The following is a 24,093-nucleotide window of genomic DNA, read 5'->3' as shown; positions in this document are numbered from 1 at the left end:
AAATCATGTTCCAGTCTCCAACCTGCCACTACCTTCTCTCTTCCTGTGGCAGTTGTTCTCTACCTCTTTAGCCTCATCCAGAGATCTCTTATCCCTAGGGAAGTAAAAATCCTTTTAAACACCCAGAAGTAGAGATTATGTGACTAAATATGGTGGTTGGGCTTGAAGTTTTTAACTGGCTCTGAGGTCTCCAGGCCAGATGGCTGATGTGTTTTTACCTTTATGGTACATCTTCAAGTATAAAAACAGCTTGCAGCTATTCCCCTGAGGCTGGCAGGAAATCCTATCTGATCACTGAGAATACACCAGTCCCTTCTTTTTCACCAAGTTCTGTGGAAAGCCCCTTGCTGAGAAACCAGGTAATTCTAAAAAGGCCTGTCTGTCTTGGTCTTGCTTCTTCTGCCAACCCTTGATATGAAGACTCACCAATGCATTCCCTTAAAAGAAAGAGATGTATCTCAGAAAGACTCTTCAGGGTATCTCCTACTGACACTTAATGGGTCCTCATGTGCAACTGCACTGCCCTTTGTTTGCTGCATCTCAAGGTGGGGAACGTCAAAACATCAATACTCAAGGGATCTGACATTCAGGGCAGACCTTGCTCTCAAACCTCTCTTTGACTTTCATCCTCAGTGAGACCCACTTCCCTTCTCTGAGCTCATCTATAAAATGAGATGCTTGCCCAGGTAACCATGAAGGGTCCTTCCAATCCTTGCATTCTAAGAGATGATGAGTCCACCTGCAGGACATCAATGCACATGTTCCATGGAGCCACTGAATTCACTCCTATCCACTTTACTTCCTGATCGTCCCATGGCTCCCCACTGCCTACAAAATAAGGTCCAAGGAGCTCCTTGGCTTGGTATCCAAGGCTTCCAATAACCTACAATCTACCCTATCTTTCCAACTTCACCTAATGCATCAGCCTTCTAGACTCTTTCTGTAGTCCTTGATTTTGCTTGCCACTGTGCCTCTGCATGTGCTCTCTGCCCCGCTGGAAACCCTTACCTAACTAACAACCTCCTACTCATTCCCAATACTCAGATCAAGATTTGCCTCCTCCATGCAGCCATCAATGTGACTCGGGATTTTTAACCATCTCTTTCTTCATGGCTCTAGGATATAACATATATGTGTTGATTAAAATGCCCATCACACATTGAAGTAACTTCATTTATTTGTAACATTTTCTGTATTACCGTGGAAACCCTTGGAGAACAGGGACTGGGTCTCATGCATTTCTGATTCTTTGCATCTAGCAGGTATGCTGGCCACAGAAGACATGCCAGGACATTTCTCAGATAATTAAACCAATGATAGCGCAACTCTCAAGACATTTTATCTTAAGGAAGAAGGAAGTAAATTTCTGCTTACTAGCCCTAAACATATCTCTTTCTCCAGCCTAATGTGAAATGCTAACAAAAGGTGTAAGTCTTTTCTGTAGAAAATGCTGAATTGCCATTTGAGTTGGAAACAAACTTGTAACAAAATGAAAAACACCTAGAAACTGTGGGAAGGGGCCACTTTCTTTAAGCCAGCTAGCATCTTTTGGTTGATTTGGGTTTGTGGAGCAAGGCAAGTGACACCGAGGGGGAAAAAGCATCACCAACGGGTAAGGCCTGGCTCTGGCCTGGGGACACAAACCTCGGGGCTTGGGCTGGCAGCAGCGTTTCAGCACAAAGCTGATGTTGTCCGTGCGCAGGATCTGCTTCTTCAGGTGGCCCATGAGGTCTCCGAGGCTGGGGAAGCTGTCACCTGAGCCATGCAGGCTGTAGCGGCCCTTCTGTACCTCAATCTGAAAGTTCTTGAACTGTTTCTGGCTACCCAGCACCTGTCAATCAAGAAAATGACCAAAAGCTATTTCATTAAAAAGGGGTTACATGAGGGTCAAAACCCTAAAACTGGTATCATACACCATGGATATGTGAGATGTTAACATTAGGGGAGGCTAGGTAGAGGGTCTATAGAAACTCTGTACCATCTCAGTAACTTTTCCGTATATCCAAAATTATTAAAAAATAAGCTTATTATAAATTTAAAATTAGCCTACAATGACTCCATCAATAAAAAAGAGATTAAGGAAAAAGCACTGATGATATAAGAGAAATAATACTAGGAAGACAGCATAACAATAGTTATTTCCAGAACACCTTCACTTATTTTCGGACCTGTAGGATGAAGATCATGCAAGTACCAATCTCCTAGGATTGCTGCTAGGATTCTATGGCATAGTGCATGTAAAACCTTAGTAAACACTCCATAAAAATCAGCAAATACTATTACACATGAACGCCCTCAAACTTAGTCATCTAAGTCATCTAAGATGCCTCAAACTTAGGCATCTATTTCAGAGGGACTACAATGGTCAAGAAGTTCCGGGCACCATGGGCCACAGGGGGGAAAATACAAGCAGAAGTTTTCCTTCGTGGGCACTTTCGCATAAAGGAAACTGTTTTAGTGGTTACAAATGAGGGCCAGAAAGACCTACTTACAATATAAACTAGGACAAGTTATTTAAAACCTCAGTGCCTTGGTTTCCTCGTCTGTGCAATGAAGATAATACCACCTCTCTCACAGGACTAGTGTAAGGCTTAAACTAGAATATTTAGGTAAAGTGCTTAGCAGAGTCTAGAGAGCTGAAACCAATACTAGTGTAATCCTAGGTCTCATTACTGTTTCTCCCAGGTAATCTGACAGCAGGCAGACTATGCTACAGAATCACTGACATTCTTGGTACGGCACAGACCTGGGTCAATCCACCTTGGAAGGAGGTTGGGCTGTCTCACCTGTGGTAAAAAGATTAAACTTCCTCCAAAGACTGATGAATAAAGAAAACAGGCACCATGTCAAGGTAACAAGGTGACAGGTTCTGAGTCACCAAGCACGGATCAGCCACCCAGTCCAGCTGGAAGGAACACCCCGAGGCAGGCAGCAGCCCTGGAGACTTCACCCAGGTGAGCTGGCAGCACTGGGTTCCTCCTGCCGTTTCCTCTTCCCACCCTTGACTGAGTCCAGTCCCCAGGGGCTGTCAAGCACTTTTCTTTCTTGTGTCTGAGGACTACAATAGGCTAATGTGCTAACGTCTATCTCACACTATTCTGGCCCAGTTCTCCCAGTTCATGTTCAAGTCATTAACACTAATTGTTTAGACTAATTCTGTAAAACGCACTGTCTTTAAAAATATCCTATTTCTTGTCTTTTTAAAAAATTATATGAATAACAATGAATGGTATAGTGAAGTCAAGTCAAGAATTCTGCTCATTTCTCAGGTTTCTGGATTCCTCACACATCATTTCTGGCTTCCAGCTTTACCTGAATTACTCATAGACTTCTCTACCTGTCAAAACCTAATAGCAATTTGTTAGGCCACATTGATAAAGTGACATGATGAACTTGGCACCAAGTATAAAATATACCATTCTAAATAATTATACTAAACTCCCCAAGTGTTTGGTGTGACTTGGTTTCCTAATCATGTTATGTCTTCCAGAGCCCCAGTGGAACCCTCCCAAGGGTCCTGTGGAGGAAGACGGGGCCACGTGGAGGAAAGGGAGATGGCGCTGGCTGCTTGGGAGCAGCCTCCTTTCAGAGAACGGTTGCCCTTGTCAGCACTCTCCAGGGATCTTCCTAGGAACCAAGATTTCCCTACCCACCCTCTCTGCAACAGTTCCTGAACCATATGGCTTAGCCCAAGCCAGTGTCCTGACTGACCTCAGACTTTTCAAAGCAGGTGACTGTCATGAGGATGTTGTCGAAGTCGGTGCAGCTCCACCTCAGCACATACATCCCCTCCTCGCTTCCTTCTTGGCGCAATTTGTTGATCGCATACTCTGTGCTGGAGGGGGAGAAGGGGAAAGGGAGAAAGAGCTCACACCAAGCAGGAGCACTCACAGCCCCCAGGATATCCACTTCCTGAGCTGTCCCAAGTCTTATGACCCCATGACATTACCTGCCCCGAGTCCTAAAGTCTTCTCTCAAATGACACGAGACATGTGGAGATCCTGGGAACCTCAACACAGACTAAGTGTTCAGGTCTAGAAGAGGACTCAACCTGCTGCCCAAGCCACTGAGCCCTGCGTGTCCCCCAGTTTCCCAGACATACTGCCTCTAGATCTAGCCAGAAGGGCCTTTCCCCTAAGCCTAGTGATGAGGAACTGTCAAGGATGCAGTGGTGGGGATTCCACCCCTCCCCACCATCCCCAGCCAAGAGCCTCAGAAAGGCTCAGAACACACACCTAGAATAAGAGCCTCAGAAAGGCAGGAGTTTGAGGTTGTTCTGTTCCCTGCTATAGCCCCAGTAATTGGAACAGGCCTAGCTCATAGTAGGTGCTCAATAAACAGGTGTAGAATGAAAAAAATCAATGAGAATTAGAAAGAGGTTAGAGTGCATGCCTGATTTACTCTCCATGGATCCCCAGGACCTACCAGTCCTGGTACACAAAGGGCATTGAATACTTGTTATACAAATCAATGCATGAGATTGCTACTACCTAGCAAATGAGTGCTGGTAAAACAGGGTGGCATGATTAATGTGTTTTAGAAAGGCAGAGGCCTTAGGTACTTTCTGACTGACTCATGGTCTTTGACACCTCCTGCTTTTACACATGCTGATCCCTTCCCAGGGAAACCTTCCCCCTCTTTATGATCTGGTAAACTGTCACTGATCCCTTAAAGTTTAATCCAATTTGAGTGCTGCCTACTTTGAGAAGGATCCTTAGGCTTCTCACAGAATATGAAACATTTATTCATTCAACAAACACTTACTAGGTACCTACAATGTGCTAGGCCCTTCTATGGGTGCTAAGGAAAAGCAATGAGCAAAACAGATAGTGCCCTTGCCCTGATGAAGCACATATCCTGGGAATTAAAGGAAGTCAGACAAGAAAGAATAAGACATGTAAATAAATGTCAGGTAATTAGGGCCATTAATGAAAAATAAAGCATTGAAGGGGCCAGCAAGTTCTGGATGGCAGCAGAAAAGGTAGAGCTATTTTATATAAAGAGGTTGGAGAAGACTTCACTAAGAGATACTGAGTGATACCTGAAGGAAGTGGGGGCTGTGCAGTTTCTGGGGCATTCCAGGCCAAGGGAGCAGCAAGTGCCAGGGCCCTAACGTGGAACCACTGCTGGGATAGTTCAGAAACGCATGTTAACATAATGCTCAGCCCCTCACTCTGCAACTATTTGTGTGCCTGTCTCCTTTTGAGTCTGGCGGCCTCTCAAGGCCAGGGACCACACCAGTAACAAGCTACTTGTCCATGAGGTAACTGGGATCGGGAAAAAGGTAGGAACCTGTCATGTGGAAGGCAGCTGAAAAGATGCTTCCCCAGGCATATTCTGGTCTAGGAGCAGACAGAGACACAGAAGGAATTTAGCAGCTGTTTTCCTTTGCCTGAGGGCTCTCATATATAAAAGGAAGTAAACTAACTCTGGGTTGCCGCAGGTGAATGGGTAGAATTTTCAGGGGGACAAACTTCAACTCCACACTAGAAAGTCCTAGAAAGTCACGTATATCTGTAACTGTATATCTGTAATCTGGGGGCTATCGTGGGTAATACAAGGTACCCCATATCAGAGCTATTTGAACACAGGCTACCACTTCTGAGATGCAGGTGGGACAAGATATCCTGCAAAGCCCTTTCCAGCCCAGAGGCTTCATCACCTTCATGGCTCCCACCCTTCATCTGGCACTTTAGGACAAGCTGCCCAGGGTTCTGTTTACTACACTGTCCGCTGTTCACATCCATAACCGCTTTCTTTTATTACCCACAGTGTTCAACACAGCAAGGGCTTCAGAAATGTATCACTTCTTGATCAGTTGTTGAGAAATGTAGGAGTTGGACCATGAGGAGAAACCCAAGGGAGGGAGAAGAGGTGAGGAACTGCTATAAGAGTCCAAGTAAGAGGTGATAGGAAACCCCACCAAGGTTTGGAGAACAAGGATGGAAAAGTGGGCAGCAAATTAGTACTAATCAACACGTCCAACTGGCCCCAACTTAAACAACTGACGACATCTGTGTGAGGAGGCCACAAACCCCATGACTAAAACATGGGCTCTTTCCTCACCAAAGCCAACTCAAAAGCCACAAATACCAACCAAATTGGACCATGACAGCCGTTCTGGATATTGTGGACAATCAATGGAGGAGCCACATCAGTGCAGAGGTAATGGTGGGCGTCTGCCGTGAGCCGGAAGTAGCCGTCTACCAGGGACACGAAGGACAGGGCCTCCTCGTGGGAAGAGAGCTTTAGCTCCTGGTAAGAGAAGAAATTCCCATGATTACACGTGCGTTGATCATCTAGCAGCTGACTCTGTGGGGAGGTACCGAGTCAGAAGATATTTAAAACAGAATCAAGACTATGTGAAAAGCAGAAGCCCTTTTTGTTGATAATAACTGCACTACCATACACTTACATAGGACGTTGTTGAATACACTTTCCTGTTATTGTCTCATTTCACATATATTATCTCAAACTGTCGGATGAGATACAGTGTGTTGGGGGGCAGGCAGGGTGAGGGGACAGGGAGGCCTGTGGCAGGGAGATCTATGGAGAGGCTGCCACATGAGTCCAGAGAGGAGAAAAGGAAACCTGAATCAAGGTGGCAGAAGCATAAAAGTGCATTGAAAGGAACAGAGAGTATGCAAGTGGCAGCCTGGTCTTGGCACTAAATGATCAACTGAGTCAACATTATCCCCGTTTTACAGATAAGGAAAGAGAGGCATAGGTGCTTTGTCTCATGACAGAGTTGATCTAGAAAGTGAAACTCCTGGAATTTAATCCAGGAATGGTCCCTGATACAACTCCAAAGTAGCTAGAACAAGTCCAGGGACCTCTGAGGGTTTGAAGGAGACAGAGGGGCTTACTGAGAATCGAAAGAGACAAAAGCGAAAGGTGAATAGGGAATTTCCACAGAAGGAAGATATTTAAAAAATGCCTGGAGGTGAAGACAGGTGATCATACAGCCCTGAACAGAGGCACCTCGTTTGACAGGAGCTGTGGGGTCAACCAGGTCAGCCCCTGTGAAGGAAGGTAGGCAAAGCCACAATTTGGGGTTCTGACTCACAAAAACATTAAAAAGCATCTGAGCTTCAGAGAAGAATCAAATGGCACTTGAGAATAAGACCCTTTCCATTGTACTGAAGAAAGGAGAAGGTGGTAGCAGACAAGAGAGATGAGACCTGTGAAGGGGAAGAGGCAGAATATAAGAAACCAGACAGGAAGGAGGTAAGAGGGCCTGCTGGCAGTTAGTTGTGATGCCAGAGGAAGGGTATGCTGGGTTCCAGTCAAGAAGGCCAAGAGAGGGCACAGCCACCACGGGGATGGCAACTCACAACAGCTGTCTTGGGCAGTCCCTCACCCAGCCACATTTTAAATGCCACATAAGCACTTTAGTTCCCTGAGAGCAGAAGCGTTCTTGTCAGGATTAATCACAGGAGATAATAGAGGCACAGCATATATATAACACAGGGCCCAATAGCCACAATATGCTCAATAAACAGCACTCATTATTTTTCTCTCCTTGCATTTTTCATCTTTTCACTAGCATCTATCTGGACTTTTCTTTCTCCTTTACTTAGTTGTTGTTTTTTTCCTGTTAAAATCAATGCATACACATTTTTTAAAACTGGGGAAAAAATAAGAAAATTAAAATCACTCATAATCCCACTATAAATAAATAGCTGTGACTGATTATTTTTCCATGAACATGCATATATAACTTTTCTAAAAAAATTTTAACCTAAGAAATGTGCCGAACTAGTGAACGATGTTGTTGATGTGGGAAAACATGGGAGGGGCAGGGAGCAGGGCATATAGGACTCCCCTACATTTTTTATGTAAGATTTATGTAATCTAAGTATCTTTTGAAAATTAAAAATTAAAAAATATATAAAAATTTTTTTTAACAAAATTGGCACCATGCTACAGTTTCATATTCTGCTTTTTTCCATTTACAAAAGCAATTTTCCACATCTCTAAAAAAATTAGCAATTTGTAAGATATTTTACTACTCAGATAAATTGTGATTTATTTTCCCACTCTCTTATTATCATACATTTATTTTCAATATTTTAATACTGCAAATTCTACTAGAAAGAACATTCTCATTTATAAACCACTGCCCACCATTCTCACTGTTTCTGGAAGATAGATCCCTAGATTTCTGAATGGAAGGGTATAAATATTCTCAAGGGTCTTCATACATGCTGCCAAACTGTTTTCCAAAATGTTCAGCCAAAACGACAACTACCTTGTGTTGAAGAGAGTGACTGTGTGCCCCAAACCCCATCACCAGACTCCTGCCGAGCACAGAGTGTTATCATTTTGACATGGCATGTTTGCCAAAATTTAGGCAAACAATGGTATTTCACAAGTGTTGACTCCCAGTATTTTGTGAGAGTGCCTCCGTCTTGCAGTCCCGTTGTTCACTTGTCGGTCATGGCTTCCCCCGACACAAACATGTTTGTTTTGGCAGGGTTCCCACTTCCCCTGCCAAACTGTTCTGCACATCTAGAACATGCCCTTAAGTGATATCAAAAAAGAGGAAATGAGACTGAACACCCCTTCCTCTGCCCGAAAGTCACTTAGGTATGCTCAACACCAGGACAAGGACTGCCACTGTGGCCACAGCCTGAGGGCTTGCAGAAGTGCAAAGCGGGGCTTCCCACCAACTTGTCCCAAGATGACCTGCCCAACTCAGCAGAAAGGCCGCAGGAGTCCTGCATTGGCGGGGAGGGGGCGGAGGAACACTGAGAGTCACTGACTTTCTTGTCCTTCAAATTCACTAACTTTTGTGAATTTAATATTGACGCTGAAACGCCACTGGGAGGGCAGAAACCCTGAGGGAGATCACATTTGCAAGACTATAAAGAAAGGCATTAAAATGTACCTGTGTTAACTCAAAAACGGACATTGCTAATGCTTCAGCAAGAGGGACTTCTGTGTTTACAGGACAATCATCAGATTTTCTCTTTGGGACAGGAACTCTTAAAGCATATGCTAAATAACTGTCCTCAGTAAGTCTTTCTTTCATCACCAAACTTACCATTTTTTTGTTGTCCTGCTTGTTAATGTTGACCACAGACTCTTTTATTACAATGTGAGTGATTTCAGGAAAGTACGAAAAATTATTCCACTCTTCCCGGATTTTGTTTTTCTCCTCATCCTTCTTGTGTTTATTTTCCAGTTTTTTCCGCTTCAGCTTATTTTTTTCCTTTTCAACAGGAACAGCCTGATAAAATGCATAAAAGTGAGAGCCAGAAGTTGCCTTTCTCATTTTCTACTGGTAAAAGGTCAATGTCTTTGGCAGAGCAATGCAATGCCTAGATCCAAAGTAGAGAAAGCTGGCAGGCTTGGACTTACAAAGGAATTGGGGGACTTGGTGCCTGCCAGTTTAGGACCATATAAGTGGGAATATGGGGGACTTTATCAGGGAATCTTGGGATTTTACACCTGGAAGAGATCTTAATGAGCACACTGACCAGACTTTTTATTTTATATAATATATAACATGCCTGGAGGGAGGCAGACTTGGCCCAGTGGTTAGGGCGTCCGTCTACCACATGGGAGGTCTGCGGTTCAAACCCCAGGGCTCCTTGACCAGTGTAGAGCTGGCGCATGCGCAGTGCTGATGCACGCAAGGAGTGCCGTGCCACGCAGTGGTGTCTCCCGCGTACAGGAGCCCCTCGCACAAGGAGAGTGCTCCGTAAGGAGAGCCACCCAGGGCAAAAGAAAATGCAGCCTGCCCAGGAATGGCACCGCCCACACGGAAAGCTACCACAAGATGACGCAACAAAAAGAAACACAGATTCCCGTGCTGCTGACAACAACGGAAGCGGACAAAGAAGACATAGCAAATGGACACAGAGAAGAGACAACCAGGTGGGGATGGAGGGGGGAGAAATTTTAAAAAAACACAAAAAAAAAACATGCCTGGAAACTCAGAAAGGGAAATAACTGCCCACTAGACATGCATTTACAATCAGATCCCCTTACTTCCAGACCAGTATTTGTGTCTTAACATATTCCTCCCAAATATGACCAGATAGGACATAGGATTCTCCATTTACAATTGATCACCAATTTCCTGGACTTTAAAAAAATACGCGAGCCAGGATTTTCAAGACATGTGAATCCCATGCTTAAACAAGCTAAGGAGTCATACATATCTCACAAGTTCAAACGTAGCATGAGCCCTGGAAACCAGAGATCCTACTCTGACAGCTATTTAACAAGTTATCTCTTTGAGCCTCCATTTCCTCCTTCAGAAAATATAGCCTCTACCTCCTCACAAGGTTCTCTGAGGATTAGATATGTGCATATTAACACAGTACCTGCTAAGTAGAAAGCACTCAGTGTTAGTCAATTGTTACGTTAGCACAGAATAAAATAGGAGAAAACGACGCTCACCTTTAATTATTTACAATAGTATAAAAACAATATGATAATGGCAGCTATAATAATTCATTGACATGATTTATTATATGCTAAGCTTTGTTCTAAATGCCATTTAATCCTCTCAACACCCCCATAAGGTATATACAGTAAGTAACTCTACTTTCAGATAAATAACATGCAGTTGATATAGAAGACATTTCCTTCCCACAGCCATATAACTGTAAGTAGTGGGGCTCAGATTTGAATTAAGCCTATCGAGGTTTAAAATTCATGCTCTTAAATCACTATGCTCTATTGTTTCATCCCACAAACACCTTGATAAAGAAGCTTCATAATGCAAAATCAATTACCAAGTTCAATTCCTGGACAGGACTTATTATTTATGACCTTGGACTAATTACTTAAAATTCTCTGTGCTTCTGCTCATCTTTGTGCTCACCTCTGTGCCTCTTTGTGGGAATCTTTTTAAATAGGAAAAATAGGGAAACGGACTTGGCCCAGCGGTTAGGGCATCCGTCTACCACATGGGAGGTCCGTGGTTCAAACCCCAGGCCTCCTTGTCCCGTGTGGAGCTGGCCAATAGCAGTGCTGATGCGCACAAGGAGTGCCCTGTCACGCAGGGGTGTCCCCTGCGTAGGGGCGCCCCACGCGCAGGAGTGCGACCGTGAGGAGAGCCGCCCAGCTTGAAAAGAAAGTGCAGCCTGCCCAGGAATGGCCCCACCCACACTTCCCGTGCCGCTGACAACAACAGAAGTGGACAAAGAAACAAGATGCAGCAAATAGACACCGAGAACAGACAACGGGGGGAGGGGGGGGGGGAGGAGGGGGGGGGTTAAATAAAATAAATAAATAAATAAATAGGAAAAATAGCACTTTCTTCTAAGGGTTTTGTGGGGTTTTTGGTTTTGTTTTGTTTTTTTGAGGAATAGGTGAGTTAATATATATAAAATGCATGTACTTGGCACCTGGTAAGCACTCAGTAAATGTGTGCTATATTACATATTATATGTGTTACTATTCTATTTCCCTATTTCCCTATAGAACTTAATAAACGTTTATTTAGACCTTGTGCTATGTGGACAAAATAAAAGATGAATGATACATGTTCTTTAGCCTAAATGGACTTTGTCTATGAGGGTGATGGACAGGCAAACAGATAAGTCCAACAATACAAACAGAATGCATCATGTGATCCACAAGATGTTCTGTTCCGATCAGCCACCTACAGCCACTTACGTTTGGTTTTTGCCTCCACTGGATTCCAAGATTTCCAGTCACCATAACTTCATAGCAGAGAATGTTTCCACTGTCATTTGAATGAAACCGATTCATTTCATTTTCTGACGAAATCAGCAACATGGATGTCTCAAATATTTCAGCACCATAATGTTTTGTCAAAGTTTCCAAGGTGGCCAGATATTTCACCTTCAGGTCATGTGTGGACACACTGCTGTCACAAATGGTCTTGTTGTTAAATTCCTTCAGGAAATCCTTGAAAACATTATTTATTCGCATCCTGGTGAGGAGGTTCCTCTGTCTGATGGATTTATTCAATGTTTCTGGAATATATCGTTTGTAGCTAAAAGAAAGAAAATACATCTCTTTTTCATGTTTAGGTAAGCAGAGAATAGCTTAGAGACAGACCTATGTCTATAAATCTTCCTTACGTTTGGTGTCATATGAAAGACGACAGATTCCCAGAATGGAACTTAAATGATAAAGAGATGGATGTGAATAGGGCTGAGAAAAAACAGAAGAGTACTTATTACACAGATTTTTATAAAATGGGAATTCCTACAGGAATCATCAAATTTTGGCATTACTGGCAGATAGCAAAATGGACTTAATTTCTGCGTGCTAGGCTCACCTCTTATATGCGTACTAGTACCCACATATATACAACATTAAGAACCAACATGGGTGTGAAATGGTCTGAGAGGTGTCAAGAGTGGTAATCTCTAGGTGGGATCACAGATGTTGGTATGTTCTGTATGTACATCTGTTTTAAAATTTTTCTACAATGATCAATACTATTTTTATAAGAAACAGGAAAAACACATGAAAGCAATTAACCATAAAAGACTTCATGTTCTCCATGTGAATATGTTCCCGGAAATATTATTAAATGGATCAACAAATAGTCTACAAGATTAGTTACCCATCCTGATATTAATGAGAGAATATCTATGACAAATTCTCAACAAACTCCACTACCAGAACAGGACCCAGTTTTAAGAGGAGCACGAACACCCATAGAAAAAGGCAAGGTCCACTGGGAGCCAAAAAGTGTGGAGATCGGTCTGCTTGTTACTCTCAGGCTTGAGAAAGCACCTGACACAAGGTAATCCTTGCTGCATGAATGGTTTCATACCAGTGGAAAACTACAGAGTTTGGGATTCATCCCCAACAAATACTGTAATTTTTCCTTTAGAGTAATATAATGTGGTAGAGGAGAAGATTAGAGAGCTGTCATTTTTCTACTTTAGTCTCATGAAAAAATAAAGAGGAAGAACCCAGAGGGCAGACAACAGAAAAAGAGATAGTTGCAGCACAGCACCTTATTAGGGAAGATTAACCCTAATCTGCTCCAGATTCTGTCCAAGCACAAGTAGATACAAGAAGTAACCTTGGGAAGTGGATTGGCCCAACAGATAGAGAGTCCACCTACATGGAGATTCAAGGTTCAAACCCAGGGCCTCCTGACCTGTGTGATGAGCTGGCCCACACACAGTGCTGATGCGCGCAAGGAGTGCCCTGCCATGCAGCGGTGTCCCCCACGTAGGGGAGCCCCACACACAAGGAGTGTACCCCGTAAGGAGAGCCGCCCAGCACGAAAAAAGTGCAGCCTGCCTGGGAATGGCGCCGCACACACAGAGAGCTGACACAGCAAGATGATGTAACAAAAAAGAGACACAGTCCAAATGCCACTGACAAGAATACAAGCAGACACAGAAGAACACACAGTGAATAGACAGAGCACAGGGAAGGGGAGAGAAATAAATTTTTTTGAAAAGTAGCCTTATGAGAAGACACATACTGCAGATCACGAACAATACTGCCATAAATAATTTCCTCTGTATTCATTTTTGACAATCATAACAGCCCATTGGTAAGGAAAAAACTACATTTCAGAGATGGACAGGTCTATAGAGAGAACATATTCCTTCACAAAGACTTGACCTCAAATGACATTTTTAAGTAAATTGTCTTAATGTAACAGTTGATCATCCCTCATAACAGAACTGACAGCTTCTTGTAAGCTATAGTTCAGGCTCCCTATAAAACTATATTGAGGGGGGAAACAGATGTGTCTCAAAAAATTGAGCTCCCATCTACCACAGAGAGGTCCAAGGTTCAATGCCCAGGGCCTCCTGATGAGGGCAAGTTGGCCCATGCAGAGTGCCAACCCATGCAGGAATGTGGCCCCGTGCAGAAGTGTCACCCCCCTGTGGGAATGCCACCCCACAAAGGAAAGTCACCCCGCACAGGAGTGTCGGTCAATGTGGAGAGCTGGCATAGCAAGATGACGCAACAAGAGACACAGAGGAGAGAAAATAAGAAGATGCAGCAGCACAGGGAGCCAAGGGGGCACAAGAGAGTAATTTATTCTCTCCTACTCTGGAAGGTCCCAGAATCGGTTCCTAGAGCTGCCTAAAGAGAGAATACAAGCAGACACAGAAGAACACATAGCGAATGGACACAGAGAACAGACAATGGGAGGAACGGGGTGGTGGTGGGGGGTGAGAAATAAAATAAATCTTTAAAAAAAAAAAAACTATATTGAGAAGGATTTTAATAAGTGCCCAGATAAAAAGACAAAGTACAATTATAATTGGCAATGTCCTCTATGGGTAGGGAGAAGAAGAGAAGAGTGTGTGACCACTAATTTGATTGACAGCCCAAACCCAGAACTTTGATCCTAGTACAAATTTGAGGTTATCAGCCAACATTCAAAATCAGGACACAATTATAATGTACTACCTTTTATAAGTATCCTAAGATTTGGCCTTTTCAGAGATCAAGGGTTGTGAACATGTAAAAATAGTACCATTCCCAATCAATTCTGCAGCCAATCAGGCAGGTTTACCTGATGTCCTTAGGAAGTTCTGGCAACTGCATCTTCTTCATCATGGCATAGTGTGAGATGGCCAGGACAGCCATTCCCAGACACTCGTTCTCAATATCGTGCCCATCCTGCTCAGTCTTGGGGTCTCGAATGGGAGCTAGGCACTTGACCAAATCATACTGTCCCTTTGGAGAAGAGGTGAAAAGAAATTAACAGCCACTTACGTTTCAAAAGTCCAACCCATGTTTCTGACCTTGAGAAAAAGGTATTACCTAGAATAGCAATACAGCAATGAGATTAAGGTTTTTCAACATCTGCTGTTTAAGTTTCCAATAACATACCCCCTCACTAATGCAGTTGCACAGCATTCCAAGAACCAAATAAAAATAAAAACCTGAGCCCACTGAATGCTGATCCAGAGTCATGATGATAATGTCAACACTAGCTCCCATTATTAAACCCTAACCTTAGTGCCAGATGCTGTGCTAGGTTCCTTTTATTTATCACTCAATTCTCACAGTGACCACAGGAGGTAGGTGCTAACATCATCACCTCCATCTAATAGATAAGGAATCTTAAGCACCAAAGTATCAAGGAACTTCATTCATTTGTTTGGTAATTGACGACCAGCCATGGGATAGATATTAATCCAGGTGCTAGGGACATAGCATTAAACCAAACTAACTCCCTGACCCCATGGAGATTTCATTCTAAAGAGAATGAAAAGAATAAATAAATATAAATGATAATATCAGACAGTTATAAAAAACAAAGTCAAGTAAAAGGATAGAGTGTGATAGAAGCCAGGGACCTCCTGAGTGGTCAGGTTGAGATTCAAATCTAGATCAGTCTGACTGCAGGGCTATCAATCTTTGTTGACTGACAAAGTATACAGAACTGTAAGAATCATGAACTTTCTCTAGCTTGGAACAGGAGTAGATATGAATTCTGGAGTAGGCATTCCTATATAAATAAGGTGCTCACTTTCTCTAAAGGGACTTCAGTTTAATGCTTTTGGGGTAAAGGGTACCCACTGCTGTAGTTCCCCTTCTTTCCATGGTAAGACTCCTCGTTTCTCTCAGGTAGAGAAAGGTCACTGACTGTTTTCAGAAATTACTGAGGATGAACAATGTTGATCCATGCCAGCAAGGCCAAAGTGCAAAGAGCAGAACAAAATCTGAAACTATTCTCTGTGATTTTGTGTATTCACTGTATAAACTACCTCAAATAACTCATCTCCAAGCCTCCAGAAAAGTCAGATTCAAATGCAACACTTACAACACTTATTCCTTAAAGTATGGGGCATCTCTTCCTTTAAGCCTCTGCTCCAAAGAAAGGTTAAAGAATAAATCTCAGGTATGGATAAATAAAACAAGGAAGCTGAATACAAAAAAGATAAATCGAAAAACAGCCGATTCACTTTTTTTTTTCCCAACACAGTATGCCCAAGGGCTGTGCCAAGGTCAGTACGAAGGTATGGAAAGAAAGGGGACACTCTGCAACCATTAACTAAAGCCCTAAAAAGGGGCATAACTCTGAGACAAAAACCACGTCTTAAACTATACCCTAAGGAAATAATAAATGCGACACATTCATAAACATATACATATAAGGCTGTTCACAGCAGCCTATAACAATGACTATAGAATAGGGAAAATCTGAGAAAAACCTATAATGTCCAGAAACAGGAGATTAGTTAAATAAATGATGGCCTCTTCTTTGGATTCCAGCCTCATTGCTCAATTGCCTACCTTCTCCACCCTTCTCTTAGAATTGCTGACCCCTTTTTATTCTTCAAGATTCAGTAGAAATGTCACATCCTTAAGAGACCTTCCTTTGATCACCCTATTCAAAACAAGCCTGTCTGTTCAAACCTCACCTCCAGGGTTCTCTACCACAAAAGTTTGTTATTTCAAAGCACTTTTCACCATTACTTATGAATTATTTCAGTATCATTTATTTGCCTGTTTATTTTCTGTTTGTCCAACTTGATATATGTGCCTGATGTAGGCAGGGACCACTTCTATCTTATTCATCTTAGTATTTCCAGTACCTGAGGCAACTGCGTGAGGCAAACAGTACACAGACATGTGGTAAATATTTGTCGAATGAACAAATTATTCTGTAGTCATTAAAATAACAAAGACCTCTACATTTAGTTGACATACAAAGGATGATCAATAGGATGAATGAAAGTAGGATGAATAATAAAGCAGTGTATAAAGTGTATAAAATGATACAAACAGTAAGGCATCATTTTCAAAAAATACAATACATAGTATATATATTTGCATGACAAAACGAGGAATCATATAAAAAACATATTAGTTATCTCAGGGTAATGGAATTTCAGATGATTCTAACCTCTTTTTTTGGCTTTTTTCTAGTGTCTAATCTTTCTACCTAACCATCAGTGTGACTCAGAATAGCTACTTCCTTCACCCCCAAACATTACTATGACTGCGGAGAAGTGCCTTCATCCATCCTGTTAAGCGACACTTTCTCTTGCCTTACAACTCCCCTTTGCTTTCTTTTTTTTTCCTAAAGGTTTATTTTTTTTATTTATTTCTCCCCCTGCCCCCCCCCCATCCCCACTTGTCTGTTCTCTTTGTCCATTTGCTGTTCTCTGTGTCCGCTTGTATCCTTGTCAGTGACACTGGGAATCTGTGTCTCTTTTTTGTTATTGTTGTTGCATCATCTTGCTGTGTCAGCTCTCCGTGTGTGTGGCACCACTCCTGGCTAGGCTGGACTCTCTTTCACGCTGGGCGGCTCTCCTTACCAGGCACACTCCTTGTGCATGGAGCTCCCCTACATTGGGGACACCCCTGTGTGGCACAGCACTCCTTGTGCGCATCAGCACTACATGTGGGCCAGCTCCACACGGGTCAAGGAGGCCTGGGTTTGAACCATGGACCTCCCATGTGGAAGGCGGACACTCTATCCGTTGAGCCAAGTCCGTTTCCCTCCCCTCTGCTTTCTGTACAGAAGGTACTGCAGGAAGCAGGAAAAAAGAAAGGAGCCAGGAAGAAAGCAAAGACTGAAAACCCACAAGTGGGTTAACCAGCCTCTTGGGACGCTGACCTGTTACCTTCCCATTCTTACTTGGGGCAAGTCCAGATGTGGCAAGAACTTCCCATGGAACAGGCCATAAAGTGTCCTACCTACCATGAAGTTCAGCTGCAGCAGGAAGCACACACCAGGAAGCCTGAGCCTACAATGCTTCACCTACTGGACAAAACTTCAGTTCTCCCCAAACTTCATACCTGAGCAAACAAATATTCCAGTGAACTGGCATCAAGGAGAGGGGTTGCATCTGGAACTTTTTTTTTCTCATAGCCATTTTTCTGCTTCTTTGGAGAATGGCGCCAGACTGACTGCTCATTGTCATTGGTCCCATGCCAGTTGGTGAAATAGAACCTGGAAGGCAGGAAAATGCACATCAGTTGTGAAAAACGAGACCTTGGAATGCATCAGAAAGGTGCCCTGGTTCTACCCAGAGTGAGCAGTGAGGGGGGCTAAACTTTCTCGAGAAAATACCGGCAGTTCCTTTCCTGACATCCCTCAGGTCTGGATTCCAGCCACTCAATCTGTCAGAGACTTGAAAACAACGAAAAGAAAATAAGCAAACAGACAAACCTTTCATCTGGGTAGCACTTTATTGGTTATAAGGTCCTTTGCTGTTCATTCTTACAAGCACACCACAAAGAGCCTCTGTCAGCACTTCCTCTAAGACTCAGGGAGATAAACTGATTTCCTTAAAATCACAAAGATAGTGTAACACTTAACTTCCAGGCCTCTAACTTTCCATCAGATCTTCCCAAATAGGAAAATATCTGCTGGCTAGAATTAGATGCTATCCCAGCAACTCTCTTCACCTTTACCATCGGAGAGGCACTGCTACCATCTTTCCTCGAATCCAAGGCATCCTTTGTTCACATTTTAAATCTGTGAAATCTAGTATCATGCTACAGTCAAGATATACAGTTAACATATTAGTGTTTCCTATTGCCCAGGTTGCTGCTATTAAACAGAGGATGTATCTTACCCTCTCATAACAGTGTATTAAAACAGAACAATACTACTACAAGCATCAGGTACTGTGTCATGAATTAATAAACACTTTCCATGCACAACATCATTTAATCCTCAGAGCAATTCTACAAGGTAGGTTTCATTGTCCCCATTTTACGGAGGAGGAAACTCAGATTCTGAGAGGATATAAGCCTGTTCTCTTAACTATGACTTTCCTCTGCTACCTTTAAGAGAAACTCTGAAATAACTGAGTTCTGCTCTCTCTCCCTGTCTACAGGAGCACTCAGTCATGCCCAACAATAACAATAACACAGTGTGCTACGTGGCAAGTGCCATAAGCAGGGATCCATTTGTGACTTTCATGATCCCATGAACTTTTTTCCTTCTTCCAAAAATATATTAAAAGTTATATTTTACAACTCTGTTGGTATAAAATAAATATAATCCAGGTTGAATTTTTTTTCTTCTGATTAAAAAAAAATTAAGACATTTCCATGGGCCCCTAATACTACCATAGGCCCTAGGCCCTGTGCCTGATGAAGAAGTTGGTCCTAACATAAGAAAGACTAGGGTGAGATGGCAAAAAGGTACCAAGGTGGGAGAGGTTGACCACCAACTTTACAGAATTTTACTAAAGGACAGTGAAATTCATCTGGATGGAAAGGCAAGAAAAAAATTTTTTCTTTAAAAGAAATAAAGAATATACTTTTCCTATATTAAGATAAATCATAAACCAGTAACTATCAAAAACATTATCTAAAAACAGAAAACCCTAATCAAAGCATACAAGAATATTTCCCCAAGATAGAACTGGGATTCCACTAAAATAGTCACAAACGTTTATTTTCATATTACACCTTCTTTAGTGGCCAGATTATGAGGTTTCAAAATTTTTGTAGTTTGTTGTAATGCAAATGTTTTAGCTTAAGGTGGTAACTTTTTTCCCCAAGTTCAAAGAGCCTGCGGTAACAAAGCAATATCCTGTTGAAGCACCCTGACAGGTACAAAGTCAAGGTGCCAAAAACAAAGCACTTCCTGGCAGCTAACAGAACTGGTAACAGGCAGACAGCTTTCAATAGCAAGGCATTCATACAACCCAGAACCACTAATGCCTTAACGAGGATCCTAGTGCTGGCAACACCATTCACTAGCTGTGTGACTTTGGGTAACTCACATTCCTTATCTGGATGACAGTTTTCCCACCAGAAAAATAAGAGTTGAATCAGGTAAATTCAGGTCTCTTCCAAGTACCTAATTTCATAATTCTAGATTCTCAGTCAAGTGTAAAACAGACTAAAAAGGGAAAGAACTAGAACTCAGTGACAAAGCCCCCTTCCTAAGATTGCAAGCTGCAAATAGACATTTCAGTGCTGGATCACACAGCCAACCCCCAGACCAGGGAAAGCAAGATAACACTTTGAAAAACAAATCCAAATATGGTCAGAAGACTAAGGTAGGTGGGGTGAATGTTTTACTACATCTGAGACATGAAATCTTCCATGGCAAACACCTTGCCTCTTAAAGAAAGACCCTGGGTAAGTAGAGAAGGAAGAGAACAAGTTATCCCTTGGATGACTGTCAAAGGAAGCAGAATTGATTCAGCTTCCACTGAGAAAAACACCCCCATTATTTTGGAATGGTATTGACTGTCCCAACTACCCAAAGGAAATAGCAGCTGAACTACTGTGGACAGCCTCTGAGATTTCCAAGGGATTCTACAGCATGTCCCTCATTTCATTAGCATCTGAGCTAACCTACTGACTTAATCACATATGTATAAATTAAGATCCATATCAGAAAAGGGTCCATCCTATTTATAGGGTCCTTTGACAACACACACCAACTAGTACTTAACTAGTATCTAATAAGCATTCTTTCAATTCTAGTTACTGAACTAGATGCTTACAAACTCAAGATACTGCAGCTCTGAAGTACTGTCTATGTCACCTTGGGAGATGCTGTGACATTTAACAATGTATGTAATATGGGAGAAATGGCAAATATCTACCAGAAGACAAATTAAAGCCCCTATAGCCCAAAATCCTGGGGGTTGGATCAAATCATCTACTCCTTCAGAGCAAAACCAACCTCGAATTCTACATTACCACTCCAGACAGTGTTTCTCTAATTTTTCACTGCAATACTAAGTAAAAGATATATTTTATATCATGACCTAATAGATAGATATATATACATATGAAATAAAGGTTTTTAAAAGCAATATTCTTAGTATACATAGTACATTCTGACATCCTGTTTCTTTCTTCTTTTTTAAATTCTGGTCACAACCCACTAAATGAAAACCATAACCATGATCCACCATTTGACAAACTCTGCTGTAGGATTTGATTCTATTTAAAATACCCTCTATGTCATAAAGATTCTTTTCTATTATGTGGAAAAGGAGAGTGATCAAATACCTTGAATTCTATTTCAAATACTGAAGAGGGCTTTTCACATACCCAACACATACAACACTTACAAATTTAAAAAGTAACTATAATACTTCTTGATAAATAGCTGAGGGCTCCAGGTTAACCCTTACTGCCTGAAGAGGCCAGGCAGGCACCAGCCCAGTACTTTCCATACCTCATCCGGTAGTGGAGCCGGAGCAATGTCTTGTCATCAACGGTGATGGTGTGATTTGGAGCATACCAGAGCCTGGTGTTTTCATCATACAGAGCAAAGAGGTTGTGACACAGAGGAGAGATATCTGCGGAAAAGGAAAGAACAATTCAGAAAACAACAGACACTTGGCCCTCTGTTTCCAAAGCACAACATATACAAAGGTCAGGAATTCTCTCATCCAAAAAGACTCTAGATCACATACATATCCTCTCAGTGAAAATATGACCTCCAACTATGTTCAATCAGGCAGTTTTTTTGTTTTGTTTTGTTTTTTAAAGATTTATTTTTTAATTTATTTCTCTTCCCTTCCGCCTCCCCCCATTATCTGCTGTGTCCATTTGCTGTGTGTTCTTCTGTGTCTCCTTGCATTCTTGTCAGTGGCACCAGGAATCTGTGTCTCTTTTTGTTGTGTTATCTTGCTATGTAAGCTCTCTGTGTGTGAGGCGCCATTCCTGGGCAGGCTGTGCTTTTTTCACACAGGGCAGCTCTGCTTACAGGGTGCACTCCTTGCGAGTGGGGCTCCCTTACGCAGGCAACACCCTTGCGTGGCATTGCACTCCATGCACGCATCAACACTGCGTGTGGTCCAGCTCACCACACGTGTCAGGAGGGAGGCCCTGGGTTTAAACCCTGGACCTCCCATATGGTAGGCAGATGCTCTATCAGTTGAGCCAAATCCACTTCCCAATCAGGCAGTTTTAATAAGCAAGTACTGTGACTCCCCAGGAACAGGTACTGTAGCTCCTGGAAAACCAGATTATGACCATTTTAAAATAAAAGTCTAACAATATTTCTCATTACAGTATCTATGATGGAGCCTTACCAAATCCTGCTTTAAAAAAAGAAAAAAAAAGTCCAGCTGAGAGGTTTGCAAATCACACCTGGTATGCACCTGGCTGGTCATAGTCAGAAACATTCTGGGAGTTTGGGAAATCCCCCTGTTGTTTCCTATAGAAAATGTTTTAAACAATTTTAATTCACTGTGATTATATATTAGACATGCAAAGATGTTCCTAGCAGGAGTGTACAAAATGTTGTAGAATAAATAATAATCAAAGTGATTTTTGCCAGTGATAAAATGTTATCAGTATTAATGAACATACTTCTTAAACACTCTATACAGTTACCATAAATAATTTTTATTAGTATCAGCTAACAAGAAGTTACATGCTCATGAAATTGGTCCAGCAGTACTGCACTTGCCCTCTGCTCCCCTACCACCACCCACTACTTCCTTCAATGCAGAAAAGATAAGGGAGATTATGAAGCCAAGAAAGCACCTTTCCACTCACTTCTGAGCCCATGATAAAAATCAAACAGGGAAACAGACTTGGCCCAGTGGTTAGGGCGTCTGTCTACCACATGGGAGGTCCGCGGTTCAAACCCGGGGCCTCCTTGACCTGTGTGGAGCTGGCCCATGCGCAGTGCTGATGTGCGCAAGGAGTGCCCTGCCACGCAGGGGTGTCCTCCGCGTAGGGGAGCCCCACGCACAAGGAGAGCACCCGTAAGGAAAGCGACCCAGCGCGAAAGAAAGTGCAGCCTGCCCAGGAATGGCGGCGCCCACACTTCCCGTGCCGCTGATGACAACAGAAGCGGACAAAGAAACAAATAGACACAGAGAACAGACAACCCGGGGAGGGGGGGTGGAGTTAAATAAATAAATAAATCTTTAAAAAAAAAAAATCAAACAGACCTAAACAAGGGTAAGAGAGAGACTGATAATGATCATTTATTGTTGATATTTTCATGTGCAGCCAGGCCCGAAACTAAATAACAACGACGACAACAACGACAACAACAACAACAAAAAAAACCATGGGAGAATATAAGATAACTGACACTTGCTTTCCAAATCAGATACCTGAAGTGAGAATGGCATCAACAAGAGTCCTCCCTGCCCCTGCCCCTGCCCGCCTGGGGAGAGGCTCTCTAAGGCAGACAAAGAGTTAAGAAGTTTGAGACAACTTGGCAACTTCATGTCCTCTCCTGAATGCCTCAATTTGTACCTCTCAAGAAATTCTGGAGTTGGTCCTTCAGAAGTTACACACTTCCTCACAGAGAAGATGGAGGCAAACTTTTAAGAGCATTCTCTTAGGAACAATGGCTTTGGGTTCAGTATTATTTGGCCTATGTTTAATTCATAAGTTGGCTTTTGTGGACTGGTCCGGAAATCAAGTCTTTCTTTCTAATACCCTTATATATGTGTATTTGAAGGTGCACTTACATGTATTTGAAGCCCGATTTATCTGTAATCATGGAACTATCTGTAATTCCATAGGTCTGGTACTAACAATATTACTACCAATAAATAGGAAAATCAAAGATACTTTTTTGTATGAAAGTACTAAAAAACAGCAACAACAATACTAACATTTACTGAAGGCTAACTCACATCATCAGGCTAAAACACTCTATATATGTTATCCTTTCATCTTCCTAACACCTAATAAGGTAAGTATTATTTTTGCCATTCTACAGATAAAAAACTGACCTGCAGAGTTTTAGCATCTGAGTCAAGGCTACCCAGCTGGTAAAATGCAGAGATAGGATTCATATCACAATAGGAGCTACCAAGGGGATGAAACAATTAGAAGTAAAAGAAAAAAATTTTACCAGACACTGGTTAAAAAATCAAAACAAAACAAAACAAAAAACAAAAAACAGGGAAGAAAACAATACTATCTGCAAAGCAACACTTATTATAATAGCAGAAGAATCTGTGTCATTCCATGTTTATATTCCCAAGTCAGTTACAGAAGAGAATATTCTGATTCTCTACACCCTGGGCTTAGAAACTAATGCCCCCAAAATGAACACCCTGAGTTCAGAGTTACAGGTGCTACAGCGGCTGTGTTCATCTCCAGACTCACAGGATCTCTGCTACCATCCTCTTTAGCAACACTTCTGTATAATGCTATATACATCTATACTGATGCAAGAGGCTTAGCCAAAAGAATGAACACTGTAAA

At 42.3% G+C, this 24,093-nt stretch overlaps 1 protein-coding gene across 20 annotated transcripts in view; it reads right to left on the bottom strand.

The window, feature by feature from the left end:
* The window catches only part of JAK1 (Janus kinase 1), a 251,790-nt gene that overhangs the window by 28,126 nt on the left and 199,571 nt on the right, over positions 1–24,093 (bottom strand). For all 20 annotated transcript variants that reach the window (XM_071217414.1, XM_058303439.1, XM_058303444.1 and 17 more), the window contains 8 exons: positions 21,086–21,209; positions 17,728–17,881; positions 14,486–14,649; positions 11,635–11,977; positions 9,047–9,232; positions 6,098–6,255; positions 3,712–3,835; positions 1,645–1,831 (listed from right to left, as the gene is read on the bottom strand). In XM_071217414.1, coding sequence (XP_071073515.1) covers positions 1,645–1,831; positions 3,712–3,835; positions 6,098–6,255; positions 9,047–9,232; positions 11,635–11,977; positions 14,486–14,649; positions 17,728–17,881; positions 21,086–21,209 — 1,440 coding nt within the window. The remainder of the gene's footprint in view (positions 1–1,644; positions 1,832–3,711; positions 3,836–6,097; positions 6,256–9,046; positions 9,233–11,634; positions 11,978–14,485; positions 14,650–17,727; positions 17,882–21,085; positions 21,210–24,093) is intronic.

The sequence above is a fragment of the Dasypus novemcinctus genome, chromosome 9 (assembly GCF_030445035.2).
Source record: "Dasypus novemcinctus isolate mDasNov1 chromosome 9, mDasNov1.1.hap2, whole genome shotgun sequence".
NCBI lineage: Eukaryota > Metazoa > Chordata > Mammalia > Cingulata > Dasypodidae > Dasypus > Dasypus novemcinctus.
This window is presented reverse-complemented; position numbering and strand designations above follow the sequence as displayed.